Source organism: Arachis hypogaea, chromosome 13, assembly GCF_003086295.3.
Source record: "Arachis hypogaea cultivar Tifrunner chromosome 13, arahy.Tifrunner.gnm2.J5K5, whole genome shotgun sequence".
Lineage (NCBI taxonomy): Eukaryota > Viridiplantae > Streptophyta > Magnoliopsida > Fabales > Fabaceae > Arachis > Arachis hypogaea.
Genome location: NC_092048.1, coordinates 136,864,490 through 136,881,928, shown reverse-complemented (window position 1 = coordinate 136,881,928; position 17,439 = coordinate 136,864,490). Strand labels below are relative to the sequence as shown.

General features: G+C 33.1%; 1 protein-coding gene across 3 annotated transcripts; it reads right to left on the bottom strand.

Moving 5' to 3' along the window:
* Positions 1–11,588: 11,588 nt before the first annotated feature.
* LOC112791904 (protein IQ-DOMAIN 30) lies at positions 11,589–14,677 on the bottom strand. 3 transcript variants are annotated; one of them, XM_072212741.1, is made up of 7 exons: positions 14,542–14,677; positions 13,770–13,881; positions 13,396–13,692; positions 12,832–13,020; positions 12,668–12,748; positions 11,916–12,489; positions 11,589–11,823 (listed from the first exon to the last, which is right to left on the bottom strand). In XM_072212741.1, exons 2-7 carry the CDS (start codon positions 13,866–13,868, stop codon positions 11,786–11,788), a joined length of 1,278 nt encoding a protein of 425 aa, XP_072068842.1. In that variant the 5' UTR covers positions 13,869–13,881; positions 14,542–14,677; the 3' UTR covers positions 11,589–11,785. The 3 variants fall into 3 exon arrangements, with proteins under 3 accessions (XP_072068842.1, XP_029153084.1, XP_025690713.1); XM_029297251.2 differs by lacking the exon at positions 14,542–14,677 and adding an exon at positions 14,428–14,497; XM_025834928.3 differs by lacking the exon at positions 14,542–14,677 and adding an exon at positions 14,224–14,464.
* Between the last annotated feature and the right edge of the window lie 2,762 nt (positions 14,678–17,439).

The window sequence follows — 17,439 nt, the reverse complement described above, 5'->3', positions numbered from 1 at the left end:
GGTTAAATTGTTTTATTCCCCGTCCGAGAGTCCGAAACCGATCAAAATTGCTTATTCCTTTTTTTTTTAATAGATTATTCCTTGTTTTTCCGAATAAGTGATGATAATTGTTTGCAATTTTAGGGGTTTAACGGTATAACCATAATCCATGAATCGAACTTATTATCTCAAAAGTATAAAAAATCATTGTTAGAGATATAACCATTAATGTTATCTTCTCTTATCAGCTTAAGCTTTTGGAATGAGTGGTTTCATGACATGGTATCAGAGCTCTATGACCAAAAGGTCAAGAGTTCGATTCTTGGTGAACTCCAAAAGTAAAAAAAATAGCATAAGGCAAATAAAAGAGAAAAAGAAAGCATATGCAAGGAGAGTGTTAGAGATATAACAATCATATATACAGTACAGCATTACATATGATCAGTTGCTTATTTTTTTTTTAATAATAAACACCCCTTTTAAACACTATAACATTTACAGATATATTATCACGTTCATACTAAGTTAAATTAATCAATTCTTTGGTAATATAGAGTCCTAATAATATTACATTATTATATTATGGGATCTATCAATAACATCTGATCCCTGCTAATTAATTAAAGAGTCTGAAGAGTGCTTAAAGGTTAGTAACATAACCCGACAATAAATTAAAGCTTTGTACTCAATTAGTCATTTAATTCCACTTGCAAAATAAAAACAGTACTCTATATATCTGAAGTGGTGCAAGGACAATTTTTTTTATAAATAAGATCGACAGAAGAATAATTAATTTAGGAACAAATAATAGTTAGGATTAACAGCAACTAAATTGTAATTTTTTTGAGGATAAAATATCTTTTTAAATTAAAATAAAAGTTGTAGAATATTATATATTTTATAAATTTCAGTGTATTTTACATTACAATACTTTTTAAACATTACTTTACTATACGTTTAAATTCATACCACAGAATTTAATTTTTTGATACATACATTCAACTATTTAGATGACTAAGATTAAAAAAGAAAAAAAAAGAAGGAAATTAAAAAACATAACAATAATGTGGCTTGCGAGAGTTCAAAGCTAATGATAGGATTTGTGAGAGAGTAATGAGATTAGAGAGAATGAAGGACAACGATTGAAATGTGTGTAATGTTTGATGATTACATACTGCTGCTATCAACAACTATTTAAAAGGAAAAAACATAAGGTATACAAGCTAAGAATCTCAATATTTATTTGAAAGAAAGAAAAAATAGAGAAATTAAAATAGCAGCACCTACATGCAGACATAGAGTTCATGGATTTTCCAATTTCCAACATATACATTTCTGACTTCAAAGTCGATCCCTTCCACGTAATGCGATGTTTCGTTCATTCTGTTGATGTTTTTGTTATTTTTTATCTAACACGTCATCACCGTATTAGTGTAAAATAGGATAAGAAAGGGTTAAAAAAAAAGGAGAAAGAAGTTGACTAAGTCAAAATGAGGCCTAGAATATTGCTGTAAATGATTTCTACTTATAGGTACAAACATGTCTTATCTCATTTACAGTGTAAACGATTTCTACTTATAGACACGAACATGGCTTATCTCATTTACAATGTAAACGAAATATACACGAAAAAGTTAACGTGTCTTATCTCGTTTACACTATAAATAAAATACATAAAATGTCATACCATATATACGAGATAAGATAAAAAAATTTAAAACGATAAGTTTTTATAAAATTATTTTTTTAATAATTATTACATTTATTTTATTTATAAAAATAAAAAATCCCTCATCAACATCACTGTATTAATCCGGAGAAAACTAAAATATTTTATTTAAGCTCTCCTTTTTCTTAATCTACTATGTTATTACCACGATAAATTATTCAGAAATTACTAAAAAAATGAAAAGAATCACATTGAAAAAAATAATATAATTACTTGCCTCACCAAACTGAATGTCTCCAACAACAGATCTGTTAAATAATATTTTTTATTATTTATTTATTTTGTGAGTAATAAAAGTAGCTGGAAACATAAGACTATATATATTTATTCTGAAATTGAGTTGTATTTGGGTTTAAACTCTAAACATGAAATTTAAGCTTTTTTAGGGGTAGTATTCGATGTGTCATCTTTCGAATATTTTGTGAGAAGATCTAAGTAGTACCTACAACGAACTCCAATACTTAAGTTATCAAAAGTTTTAAATAGATTTTTAGTAGATTGAATTTTGAATGTATCTGACATTGTCAATCTATTTATAATAGAAAAGATAACTATTTTTTAGAATAATTTCACATTTAATGATAGATAATTATTTCTTTTTAAAAAATTTATTAAAATTTTCCTTCCAAATAAGTTAGAGATATATTACGAGTTAGTCACTTATTTATATAAATAAAATTTGAATAGCCGCCATCGCACCCAATCAAAAAGAGATCGGATAGATGTAGTTAATTGAATTTCTTGAGTAAATTTTTATTTATTTAGACCTGACTATATTTTTTTAGATAGAATACAAACAATACTCGTTAGAAATACATTGTTCATTACGAGTCAATGAATTTTAACATCTCAACTTATAATGTTTGTAATAAGTGTAATAATCGCTTATTATAACTTGAAAAACAAAAATAATTAAAGAAACTGCTTTTACTAATTAAAGACTAATTTTTTTCCAACAAATAATTAATCAACCAATAAACTAAAGTATAAGTAACTATTAAAGCAAGGGAAGTATGTTATAAATTAAAACAAAGTTAATTCTAAAAGTAATAAACTAAATAAAGGCTAAATTAATTAAAGTTAATTCTCTTCTTATTTCATCGTCAATGATTACATTATATATACAGGCCTCAAATACTTTAAATTATTGTAACTAGTACACCCTCATCTATTGTATAAGATGCTAAATTTATAACTCCTAATACTTTATTTTATAATTGTTCTATCCTTAAAAAATGTTGACTAATAAAAATTAAGATTAGTTCTTAATCTTTTCTCTAATGTTATTGGTTTGAAATCCTCCAACTGACACCCGACAAATAATAGCAATTATATTAAGAGAAAAATTTTAAACGTCACTAATAATTATTTCAAAAGACAATGAAGTCTTTAAAAAAAAGATATTCAACCCAACTCCTGAGTTTTATTTTTATGGGACTGATTAATCATTGTATCGGTGTTTTTTTTCCGGCACAGGAGCTAATCGTCCCATAAAAGTAAAGATTAGGAACCGAGTTAGATATTTCTTTTATTTGGAGGTCTTGTAGTCCTTTTGAAATAATTGTCAGTGATCGGGTTGGGTATTCATTATATTATTAATGGATATATATTCTAAAAGGTAAATATCAAATCAGTACCCGAAAGATTTTGACACTGACAAAATGGTACTTGACTTTTGTTATTGACAAAATAGTCCCTAAAAGATTTTAAAATTTGACAAGCGTATCCTCGAGCTCTTCGGAGTAAATCTCCGACAAGCACAATGCTGACATGGCCACCGTATTTTGGTGACCTGGAAAACCACCCCCCAAATTCTAATCCCTCCTTCCCCAACGCAGACTCCCCCTCCATCTCCCTCCTTATCGCAGCTCTCCCCCTACCCAACGCAACCCCCTCCCCCTCCCTCCCCATCGCAGCCCTCCTTTCCTCTCTCTCCCCATTGCAACCTCCCAATGCACACTCCCGCCTTCCCTTTTCTTCTCCATCGCAGCCCCATTCCCTCTCCCACCCATTGCAGAACCTCTCCCTCCTCTTTCATCAAGTTCGTCAAGTCATGCCTCAATTCATTGTTGTAGAACCTCTCATACTCTCTGCTTTGTCCCCTTTTTTCTTCTTCACCTCAACCACTACGAGCTTCGGTGTCAGCTTGAATATCTTAACAACAATCGTCAATGGACCCGTCAAACCTTTTCCTTGTTCCTTCTAAGCTCACCCTGCAATCCTTCTTCCTCACTGAAAATCTAACAAAGTGTGCAATCTCCTCAAATTTCGATATAATCTTTTTAACCAGCGCCGACGTCACAAACCTCGTCTTGTTCTCTTTCTCCTCAAACAATTTAGACAAATCAAATCTCTTGGAAAATGAAATTATGTCCAACGCGTTCAAACTTGCCGGCTGAGACAAAGGAGCATTGCTAACGGCATGTCTTCTCTTAATCTCAATCTCATAATCAGATTCAGCATAATTTGAAAGAGAAACGTTGTCATTGTCTCTACAGTTATTGATATTAGAAGGATAATTATTGCTATTAATGCTATTAATTATGCGTTGGGGAGGGGCTGTAATGGAAAAGGAGAGGGAAAGAAGGAGTGTGCGTTGGAGTTAGGGGCTGCGATGGAGGGAGAGGAAAGGGGGGCTGCGAAGGGGAGGAAAAGGGAAGGGGAGAGTGTGCGTTGGAGGGCTGCGATGGGGAGGGAGAGGAAAGGGAGGCTACGATGGGGAGGGAGAGTCTGCGTTGTGGAGGAAGGAATTAGAGTTTGGGGGTGGTTTGTCAGGTCACTAAAATACGGTGGCTATGTTAGCATTGTACTTGCCAGAATTTATTCCGGCGAATTCGGGGACACGCTTGTTAAATTTTAAAATATTTTAAGGATTATTTTGTCAATAACAAAAATCACATACCATTTTGTCAGTGTCAAAATCTTTCATATACCGATTTAATATTTATCTTTATATTCTAATATATATGATTATCTTACCATAATTATAGTGACTATAATATTTTAAAAATAATACTAAAATTAAAATAATATTTTTTAAAAAAATATTACTAAAATATAAAAAATATATAATTTTAATTTTAACAACATTTACATAATTACCATATAATCATACTAGAATCTACCGTATATATACATAGCAGTATCATCAAAACAATTGCACCCAACTATTCTGGAAAAAAAATAATCATCATAACAAATTATATCCCTAACAAAGCATAGCTAATTCTAAAATCTATGAAGCCTATTATATTTTTCCACCTTCATTTTACTCAAATTCTTTTTAGGTCAAGGCTTATTATACATACAGAAAATAGGAAATTAAATGAGTTGACGAAAATTAATTAATCGTTATATTCTATAACTTATTGAAAATTCTTAAAATTTTTTAACTCAAGATCTATCATCCATATTAAATTATTACAAAAATATTTAAATGTAAAAACGTACCTTAATTTATAAGCATAATTGAAAAAGTTTAATTTTTGCGATTCTTTAATCTTCCTCAACCAAAGCCTTCTATATTACTGATAGGTTTAAATTGCAACTCTTTTGATAGAGAAATAACTATAGAGACGACTTTAATATATTGGAGACCGAAACTTTGAAATTACTATTTACATTAAATTCTAAAATTCAAATAAAATGATATTTTTTATTTTATTCTTATTTAATTCTAAATAAAAAATAATTATAATTTATTTAATTCAATATTTATAACCATATGTGAAATAACTTAATTTGTAATTATAATTGATATATGTATTGCCTACTATTAAACTAAAAAATTAATAATTTTCCAACATAACTAACCTTAATCTATAGCTTCACAGGATAAGAAGTAGTATCAGATCATCATGAGAATAAGAAACTGAAGAAACAAAATAATTTAGAAGCATACATACTATATACATATGTGTATGTGTTATGTGCAAAGCTTTGTCTTGGTTACGTTCTTCACCGGTGATTCCAGGAGTTCCTCCAAACACTTCAATAGGAAGAAAGAATGATGAATGATTGAATCTTTGTAGAAAATGAAAAAAGAGATCTCTTAATGAAGTGATCAGGGGAACTCTAGGGAACACCAGATGCATCATGCATGTATTAATTATTATTGTTGTTTTTTGGTTTTATTATACTTTTTATTTTTATTATTATATGACGAAAGCCTCACACGCTGACACGCTCATAACATTTATTTTTATAATAAAGGAAGTAGTATATATAGTTGTGATGATAGATACTGTATCTAGACGCAAAGGTGGCCATTATTGACCATAGATAAGGACAAGGTAACTCTCTAAAGTCAAGCTTCTTATTTTTTGTTTTTATTTCTTGAATAAAATATAGTTAAAGACAGCTTGGAAGAAGACTAACTCAGCACCCATGAATTCCCAATCCTAATGCATTGGCCACACAAATAAAATAATTCAAGTGATTGTCATTCTAACTCTATAAATAATTTGTTGAATAATAGAGTCTCGTTTTTTTTTTCTCCAAAATTAGGATTGAAATTCGAATTCCAGACTTTTAAACGAGGATGGAGAGATTATATTGCCTATTTGAGTTATAGTTTATCTCGTTATTATTATTTTCTTAATTAGATGATGGTATTTTGAAATGAAGAGTGTCATTTTTTTTTCAAAGTAAAGAGCTTAATACAACAAGGTGGAGCATATAAAATAACAAAGAACAACCCAACAATTCTAGTCATGACAATTCCTAGTTATCTTCGTCATTGCCATCAACAACCATAGGGTTCACCACCACTCCACTCATCGGAGAGCAAGAAGGATCTATTAATAATATCCACCACACGTGAGCTTTGATTCCTGAAGATTCTATCATTCCGTTTTAGTCAAACCGTCCAGATAACAGCAAAGAAGCCAATCACCCACCTCCTCCTCTTACCTCTTCTTGCTGCAGCATTCGTCCAACTTCCAAAGTATTGTTTGAGTGTACCAGGCATGGTCCATTTCCTTCTAAGAGCGAATAGCCAAGCACATCACAGCTGCCGAAAAATCTCAACCAGCAAACAAATGAAAAGCAGACTCCACAGACTTACCACATAAGACACATGTACGATCATTTGGGTTAATTACACCTAGTCTACGCAGTCTGTCCTTAGTATTCACCCTAGGGGTGTTCATGGTTTGGTTAATCTAAAAACCAAACTAGTTTTTTGGTTAACCAAAAATATAGTATTGGTTAATTAACCAAATTGGTTTTACATGATAAAATCGGTTATTAACCGGTTAGTAAAATTCAAAATCGGTTATTAAATTAAAAACCTGTTTTTAAAAAATAATCGGTTTTTATATAGAAAAACCGGTTTTTACATTAAAAAACCAGTTTTACACTAAAAACCGGTTTTTACATAAAAAAACCAGTTTTTATACTAAAAAATTGGTTTTTATACAAAAATTGGTTTTTACATGTAAAAATAGATTTTTACACAAAAATTAATATTTTTACATACAAAAACCCAAATTTTTAAACTTTTTTTAAATTGAATTTTTTAATCTAATTTTTTCTTTCTAAATAATACGAGTAACATTTGTAACTAATGAAATCCTTTCCATTGCTTTTGTTCCTTTTTCTTTCTTATCTCTTTTCAGCATTTTCTATAAATAATTTTTTCTAATATAAATAATTTTCTTTCTAAATGATACGAGTAACTTTTTCTTATCTCCTGCTTCCCATCTCTCTCGTTTTCTCTCCCCCTCTTCTTCTCTCTTCCTTCTCTCTCTCTCTCTCTCTCTCTTTCTCTCTCCCTTTCTCATCTTTCTCCCCCTTTCCTCTCTTTCTCTTCCTCTCTCTCTCCCCCTCCCCTCTCTCTCCTCTTCTCTTCCTTTTCTCTCTCCTCCTCTCTTTTTTCTCTCTCTCCCCCTCCTCTCTATCTATCTCTCTCTCCCCATTTCTCCTCTTTCTCCCCTCCCCTTTCTTTCTCTCTATCCTTCTCTCCCCCTCTCTCCCCATGCTCTCTCTCTCTCCGCTTCCCTCTTTCTCTCTCCCCTCCTCTCCCTCTCTCCTTCTCTCTCCCCTCCTCTCTTTTTCTGTCTTTCTCCTTCTCTCTCTCTTTCCTCTCTCTTTCTCCCTCTTTGTCCTCTTTTTATCTCTCTCCTTTTTTTTCTTTCTCTTTCTCTGTCTTCTCCTTCTCTCTCTCTTCTCTCTCACTTTAGAGAAAAGAGGAGAAAAGAGATAAAAGAGAGATAGAGATTGAGAGAAGGTTGAGAGAGAAAGAGAAAAGAGAGAGTAAGAAAAGAAAGAGAAGAGAGAGAAAAGAAGAAAAGGAAAGAGAGAGGAGCGAGAGAGAGAGAGAAAAGAGAAAAAAGAGATAGAGAAAGAGATGGGAGGAAAAGGAGAGAGAGAGAGAGAGGAAGGAGAGGGGAGAGAGAAAGAGAGAGAAGGAAAAAGAGAGGAGAAAGGAGAGAGATATAGGAGAGAGTGAGAAGCATAGGAGAGGAGAGAGAGGAGGAGGAGAGATAGAAAAAGGGGGAGAGATGATTAGAGAGAGAAATAAGAGGAGAGAGAGGAAGAGAGAGAAGGGAGGGGGAGAAAGAGGGCAAGGAGAGAGAGAGGGGGGGAGAAAGTGAGAGAGCGAAGAGAAGGAGAGAGAGACAGAGAGAAAGAGAGAGAGAGGGAGAGAATGAGAGAGAGAAAGAGGGAAAGCGAGAGAGGGAGAGAAGGATAGAGAGACACGGGAGAGAAAAAGAAAGATGAGGTGGAGAAAGAGGGGAAGGGGGAGAGAGAAAGAGAGATGGGAAGGGAGGGAAGAGAGAGAGAGAAAGAGAGGAAGAAAGGGAAAGAGAGAGATAGGGAAGAGAGAGGAGGAGAGAAAGAGGGAAAAAGAAGAGAGAGAGGGATGAGGAAGAGATGATGGAAGGGGAAGAGAGAGAGAGAGAGAGAGAGAGAGGGAGAAAGAGGGAGAGAGAGAAGCGGAGAGAGAGGGAAAGGAGAGAGGAGATAAAGAGAAAAATGAGTGGGAGAGAGGGGGAAAGAAGGGGGAGAGAAAGGGAGATGGGAGAGAAATAGGGGGAAAAGAAGAGAGAGAAGGGGAGAGATAATAGAGAGAGGAGAGAGAGAGAGGAGGGGGAGAGAGAAAAGGAGAGGAGGAGGAGGAAGAGGAGAGAGAGAGAGAGAGAGAGAGAGAGGGAGAGAAGGGAAAAAGAGAGATAGGAGGAGAGAGAGAAAAGGAGAGAAAGAGAAAAGAGAGAGAGAGAGATGATAAAGAAGGGAAGGAGAGAGAAAGAGAGAGGAAGGGAGAGAGAGAGAGAGAGGAGAGAGAGAGAGAAAGAGTATGTAATTTGGTTTTGAAATTAGGTTTTGATTTTAATTTGGTTTTGGTTTTGGTTAACCGGTTAAAAACCAGTTTTTTAAATTTGGTTTTGGTTAACCAATTCTAAAAAATATGGATATGGTTTTTAAAATTGTTTTATTAAACTGGTTAACCACAATGTGGTTATGGTTTTTTAACCGGTTAACCACATTTTGGTTTTTTTATGAACACCCCTAATTCACCCCCCCACCAACACAAACCAAGAGAATAACTCGATCCTTGGTGGAACGAACCCTTTCCAAATTGCACTTGTGAAGCTATAGCTTGTTATTTTCTCCAGGATAACCGCTTCCTGTAACACCTGCACAAATGAGTTAGTCGAATAAATACCAGATCTATCAAATTTTTAGACCACTCTGTCCTCCCTCTCAGATGTTAGCTGAACAGACTGTAAAACCTGATGGAGTTGGTTTACTAGTGCCAACTCCCACTGAAAAAGCTCTCTCCTCCATTGAAAATTCCATATCCACTCTAACCCATTCCAAAACCCGCAATCCCCAATAACAGAACCTTTGAGGTTTGAGACTGAGAAAAGCCTTGGAAATAACTCTTTAAGAACACCGTGAGGTAACCAGATATCCTCCCAGAACCGTACTGTTCTGCCATTCCCTACATCCATATACAAACTCCTGAATCCTGATCATTTTTTCTCTCACATGTGACTCACTGATTTGTAACTGGCAAATATCCTTGCAAAGACCCCCTTTGTAGGTACAGGCTGACCACACAGCATCACATTCGGATTCAAGTTATTATAGGAATAGACAACTTTCTTTCACAGGGGACAATCCTCTTTCGAGAACCTCCACCACCACTTAAAGAGCAAAACTGTATTCCAAATTATTGCGTCTCTAATTCCCAAACCACCTGTCTTTTTTGGAGCCATCACCACTTTCCATTTTACTAGTGGTATCACATTTCTCCCATTCTCTTTACTCCACAAGAAGCGCCTTTGGAGTGAGATCAGCTTCTCCGCTACCGCCTTCGGCATCTTGTATAGGCTAAGATAGTAGATAGACAAACTATTCAGAACAGACTTAATAAGAACCAGCTTACCCGCTTTGTTTAGGGTCTTTGCTTGTCACAGACTTAACTTGTCTTCCACCTTATCAATCACCCGTTTCTAAGTCTTCACAAGCCTCGAGTTTGCTCCAAGAGAAATGCCAATATATCGAACTGGTAGAGACTCCGCCTTGCAACCCAGCAACAGACACATCTTACGCGCCCAATGCCGATCACTGTTAATCAGAATGAAGCTAGACTTCTCAAAATTGATACTCAACCCCGACATTAGCTCAAAGCAACGTAACAATCGCTTGTAGTTCCTGATAGTCTCTTCCTCAGTAGGACATAATAGAATGGTATCATCTGCAAACTGTAAGTGCGACAGCTCAATGTTATCCCTTCCAACCAAAAGTAGATAGATGCAGCCATTCCTCACTGCCTCCCTGATCATCCTATGTAGCACATCAACAACTAGCACAAACAGAAATGGAGATAAAGGGTCTCCTTGTCGTAGTCCCCTTTCCATCTTGAAAGGCTTAGTGGGGGACCCATTTATCAGAACCGACATAGACGCAGAGCAGACACACTCCTTAATCCACCCCCTCTATATATGGCTGAAGCCCATCTTCTGCAAAATAATATCCACAAAACTCCATTTGACCCGGTCGTATGCCTTTTGAAAATCAAGTTTAATAACCGCGGCACTTCTCTTCCTAGCTTTCAGCCACTACACAGTCTCACAGGCTATCAATGTCCCATCATAAATTTTTCTACCCTTCATAAACGTACTCTGTGTCTCTCCTACTAACCCTGACATGACCTTCATCATTCTTCGAATCAATACCTTAGATATGACCTTATACACACAACCCACCATACTAATGGGCTTGAGGTCTTTTATTTCTTTATCCCCAACAAACTTCGGCGCCAGCGCCACCCAAGTGATATTCGAATTTCTAGGTAACCTAAAAGACCGGAAAAAATCCAAGACTGCTCCAGTAAACTCCTGCCCAACTTCTTCCTAACACTTCTTGATAAAATTCATATTATATTCATCACTTTCTGATGTTTTTGTTGACTCACAATCTTATATTACCTCTTTTATCTCTTCAACAGATGGCATTAACTCTAGTTCTGTTGTCTTTTCCACATCTATCTGCATTACTAATCCATCCCAAAAACTTACGTTAGGTGACACCTCCTGTTAATACAAGTCCTTGTAGAAATCTCTTATAACGAAGGGTGTCATATAATTTGTTTAATCAAATACCTACCCTTAGTCTCTAGTTTGTGTGGTATACTCTTTTGAAATTAGAGGAAAATCATTAATTATCACCATCAGCTTTTAGGATTTTAAGCACTTAAAAAAGGATGCTTGCATTGCTATTTAACATGATAAGATTCTTTTGATCCTTTCTCGTCTCTTAATACCCCTATTATATTCTCAGCATACATTCATAGTAATGCTTAATTCATAGTTATTTTGTTTGAGTAGTTTATCCTTTTTTTTTTTAACTAGTATTATACTCCATTTCGTTGTGTTAAAGTCTTTCTTTTTATAATATCAAAGTAGTAAAAGAAAATTGAATATGGCATACTAAATATGATCATGATTATTACACATATTTACCAGGTATCTATTGACAAATATGATGAATTAACAAAGACAAAGACAGAGACTGCAATGTTGGTCAACACAATCTCCACTCTATTTGAGATGATACAACATTAAATCACCTTCTCCACTGAGGTTGGATCAACTTATCTGAAACTGATAATACCAATAAAAAAAAATGTAAGCTTCAAGTAGAGTTGATATATAACTCCACAAAACATCATTAAAATTACAGAAAAAGTTGTTACCTGTCCAATCCCTTGAAGATGAGAGGGATCTGTTATCTACCTTTGCCATTCCTAACTTGCCATTAAGTGAAAATGAAAGTGACAGCCTCCTGCTTATACCATTTCTGTCTAATACCAAATCATTACCAAATCTTGGAGAGTTTAGCTTAGCTTTTGCAGACTCAGTAGGAGCCATATAACTTGGAACTCTTGGAGTAGTAGTGTTTTGTGATGACTCATTCTTATTCTTATCATTCTTCAAATAATTAGCAGGAAGTGAAGCTCTTCTCTGGAAACTACTATGATTAGTATCCTCAATTCTTGTCATGTGTTGTTTTCTTTTCTCATTTTCCTTAACTGATGAATGCAATGCCATGCTTGATTCCTTTTTCTTGTCAACCCTCACAGCTTCTCCTTTCCTTGCATTTCTTTTGGCTTTTCCCTCACCAGCTTCTACTGTTTGGCCTAAAACATTTTTCTCATCAATTTTCTTCAATTCTTGAAGAGGTGCCCAAAATCGTGATCTCGTCCAACGTTCAAGCCATTCATATCTGAGTTGTCTGGAAAGCACAGCCGCCGGCGACGATGCCAGAAGCTGAAAAGGCACATTAATTAACTTTTGTTACACATTTCATATTCACAAATCATATCAACAAAAAGATTACATCAACTTAGTATTAGACCTACAAAATTCCAGTATTATCAACTTTGAATCAATGCAAAGAGTGCATTTTAATCACACTCTTAATCAAGAAGTACTTCTTAGTTCTTACCTTGTGAACAAAGACACTATCTGAAATCTTCTCTGCCTTTGTTGATGTAACTCTCCCAATGGAATTTGAACATTTAGTATCCTAACCGAAAATATGTTAATAAACCACTATAGATGATCATTGTATAGAGTAAATAAAATTAGTTCAAGAACTTGCTATAAAACCTTAAGAGTTTTCTGCACTTGAAGACCAATAGCAGAGTGCCTAACTTTATAACCACGAGCGAGTGCTTGAACTTTAACTATTCCCTTAACACAGTATAGAGCAGAAACAGCTTCTCTTCGAGCCAACTTGCCACGAATAAGAGCTTGAAGGGGTATCATCCCTTTCAGTATCTCAAACTTTCTGCGTGCCTGAGATATAGAGACATATGAATCTGTCTAAGGCTTTATGCAAATGCAAACCAATATGTATGCTATATTGCAAGATTTATGGATCCTATGTTTTCATGTCATGAATATGTTCTGCTACATCAACTATCCATTTAACAAGATAAATATAAATTCTAGAAGAATTTTGTAATACACTTGTAAGTTTCTATCCATATGTACTGAGAAGATTTTGTGATGAATCATAACAACAATGAACACTTGACAGTTATATACAAAATCACATGAAATTTTTACATGAGAGAATCTAATATAGTCCAACTAAGAGAAACAAATACACATTAATTACCAAAAAAAATGGTAAAAATGGAAAAATTGCATGAAAGAAAGGTTGAATACCTGATAGCCTCTAAGAGCTGCTTGAGCTATTATAGCTGCCTCTGTAAGGTTGATTTTCTCAGCATGATCCTCAGATCCAATATTAGCAACAGCATCTTGTACTTCTGCATTGGCCTGTTCATCTTCACTTGCAATAACAAAAAGCTTTTCATTTGATGATCCATTAACTACCTCATTTTCTGGTACCATTCCTTTTGTTATGGCTTTAGCTGAAGAACTTGGAGGGGCTGGATGAGGAGACATTGATGCCTCAGAAGACACCACCACCATCACCATATCCTTGTTACTTGAAGGTTTCTTTAGCACAACAGTTGAAATCACAATCACAATTACAGAATATGTTTAAATAATCATCCCAAAAAAAAGAAACTCACAAGAACATCTTGGGGTTTTGATGAATTAGACTTCGATGATGATTTCTTGCCCAGAATTAAGTTTCTAATCCACTTTCTAGCACTTTGTCTTCCCATCATTCAAAAGATCAGTCTGCAAGAATCATGTACTAATAAAAAACTCAATGTCTTTTAAATTAGAAAAAGGCTAAACTAAACAAAACAGTCCCAATCAACATCACTACACTATCAAAAAGTTCAAGTTTGCAGTTAGATGAACATTATTTTATTAATGATTCTCCAAAAGGGATACATGATTGATCACGTTAAGGAACATACATTGCAAAATCAAAATCAAAATCAAGCTTCAAATAGTTCATATTATTCTACTGTGGACAAAAACGTGGAAAAAAGCCAAAGAAAACAGAAACAACATCAGAAGAAAAGAAGAGCAGCCACTACATTGAGAGGTGAGTACTGAGTAGCATGCACTTACAGTTATTACAGGTAATGAATGAACCAACTATGAAGTTACAGAATGAACAAGACTTAGAAATTACAAGTAGTTATAGCTAAAAAAATAAAGAAAGAAAGAAAATGGATAAAAGGGTGGCAATGATTAAGAAAGTGGCAGAAGCTATAATGAATCATAAAATGAATGAGGAGACAGTGTTTGTAACTGGCTGCAACTGTAAGATACCTCTCACGAGGTTTCATGTTTCACTATTAACAAAATTGCATCCACATCTTATTTCTTTTATCATTTATATATTATATATTTATTCAAGACTTAGTATTAAATTAGTAGTAGTACCACAATAATGATAATAAAATAATTCAGTTCCATCTCTTTTTTCTGTAATGCAATGATTTGAAAGAAGGCATTGGCACATGGAAAATGGAAGTGAATCCAAGGAGGAACTTGAGAATATATATTTCACACTTGTAAAGTATTAAAAATGGACAAAATATTATTCCGATGGATGGGCCAAGCATGCATGAATAATAATATTCCACCTGAATTCTCATAAATCACAATGTCTTGTCTACTAATTAAGGATATATATCATAAAGAGACATAACATAACCACTTGGGCAGTGACTAGTTTGTGAACTGTGAGTTGCATCTCTAAAATCATTTATTTTTCTTTCAATAATTGAATGATATAATATAAAGTCACAAATCATGCATGGGCAACAAATAAACAAGGCCAGTAGTGTCTAGCACGTGGGCCATGTGCTAAGGAACCAAACCAACAAACAAATAATGAAACTAACTAATGCCACACATCAAAATAATGTTTTTCTTTCTGGTATTGGGCCTATGGATCCGTCACAATATGGGTTTTATGTTTTATGCAAAACCGTCCCAGAAACGCGAATGCTTGAAATTTGGAAACTTTTGGGGCGTTCCTATTGTATACAATGTTCATAAAATAAGTTGAGTTGGTCTAATAGGTAGTTCACTAGTTTGTTTAAGTAAGTGTCAGAAATTCGAATCTCGTCTTGTACATGCAGGTTGTAGCAACTCATTGGCCAACAACAAACTCTTAAATGAAGCTTAGTATTACAGCAGATTAATTCTTAGTCTGTCGACCTTGAGAGATATCATAGAAAACCAAAAAATATACAATGCTCATAGTGCTATATAATTAATGCTACTAGGAAACAAACTAACATTGATTGGAAGGTTAAATTGTCCAATACTTGTAGGGAAGCTAATAGATTCCTTGATGGCCTACTTGAGTTTCCGTATAGAGTTTCAAAATGAGAGAAAAAATTTCATTTCATAGAGTCCTATATATATATATATATATATATATATATATATAAAGGAATTTGGGATAGAATAACTATAGCTAACTTTTTTAGCCAATATCAATTAATTTTTTTAAAATATTTTATTTATTTTAAATTCTAAATTTTAAATCTTTTATTTTAAATTTTAAAATATTAATTTTAAACAATAAATTCTAAAAAAAGAATTTTTAAAATTAAAAAAGTTGATTAATATTCACTAATTAAAAATTAGTTTTCGATATTTTTTTTGTTATAACTATCTTTAGTTTTATTAACACTAAGTTTGCTTCTTTTTTGTATTTGACATTTCTTATTATAACCATTTTCAATTAAATAAAAATGGTCTATTAGTAAATATAAATTTTGTTCTTTAGCGTTTACAAAATAGAACAACAATCCCTTAGATTTCTATTTTTATCCAAAGTATGAGTTAAATGACAAATATTATCTAAAGTAAAATACTAAAATATCAACAATTGTCACTATGTCAAGGTTCTGCAAAACCTGAATCTTGGCCTTCTTTTATTAACAAAATATTCTTCTATATAAGTTTTCTATTCTCTGCAATAAAATAAGAATACAACCATCTAAAGTCAAAATTCTTATCTCAAAATATAGTATTAACTATTAAGATCTTGTACAAAATTGACTTGTCCATCATCACACATGCATCCAAACAAAGTGATTAGGCATTTGATTTCATTAACTATTACTATTGTTATTATTATATGATCAAATTGCTAGCAACTTATTACAATCCAATACAAGTACATTTACTAAATCCAGCAATGCATGTATATAGTGGAAAACAATGCTAAACAACACTTCTTCGGATTCCTTTAATTCTTTTCCTTCCATATCAATGTTTTATTACGAAGTTATTATTATTATTATTATTATTAATAAAAAAATGGTATGCTATCATAAAGAAGAGCATGATTAGGTGTAACTAACTAATATTACATTAAAAAAATGTGTCAGTGTCATATGCATTGTACCAAAGAATGTGCGTGGAAACATGGACCTTAGAATGCTTTTTTGAGTTTTGAGGAACACTTCACCGACACAATGTCACAATCACAAAACTCCAAAAATCTAAGCACTCTCCAACCAAAACCCAAAGGGAAAAGTTACGCTATTATTGTTTGACAATGAAACTTTAAATTATTTGGATATACGAACCCTACCCTCGCTAAAGCCACGTGCCGTGGCGCCTGGGATTCGTACATTAATTAATATATTACTATTACATCACTCACATTATCCTATTAATGATGGATAAATTAACTAATCAATTTCTATGGTTATTTTTTGGTGTCTTCGAAGAAATTAAAATACGATATAAAAGACAATAGAGTGAATATCCAATTCGATCCTAAAAATAATTTTAAAAAAATTATAAGATTCTTGATAAAAAAAATATTTAATTTGATATTTAATTTTTTTAATACAAGAACTAATTAATCCCACAAAAATAAAATTTAAAAATCAGATTGGGTAAGTTTTTTGTTAAAAATTTTGTTATCTTTTGAAATAATTGTCAGAGCCGTCTAAGATTTTTCTCAAGATAAGAGTATGAAAAATTTGCTGGAATACTGTAATTTTTAAAATGTTCATATTATTGTAGAATAACTAAATAAATAAAAAAGAAATAATAAATATAAAATATGAAAATATAATTAGGTAACTCAAGTAGTAATATTCACTAGAATTACTATATCAATATAGTAGATATAATTAATAATATTAAAGTATATAAGAAAAAGAATAGTATGAAAGAGAGAATAATATAAAAGAGAGGCTATTGTTTTTATTGCTTGTAATTGTGTGTACGTACTATCACAAATCCATGCCCTATTTATATTTGTCCAAAATTCCCCTTTTCAAACTTCATTAATGTAAAGTCTATCAT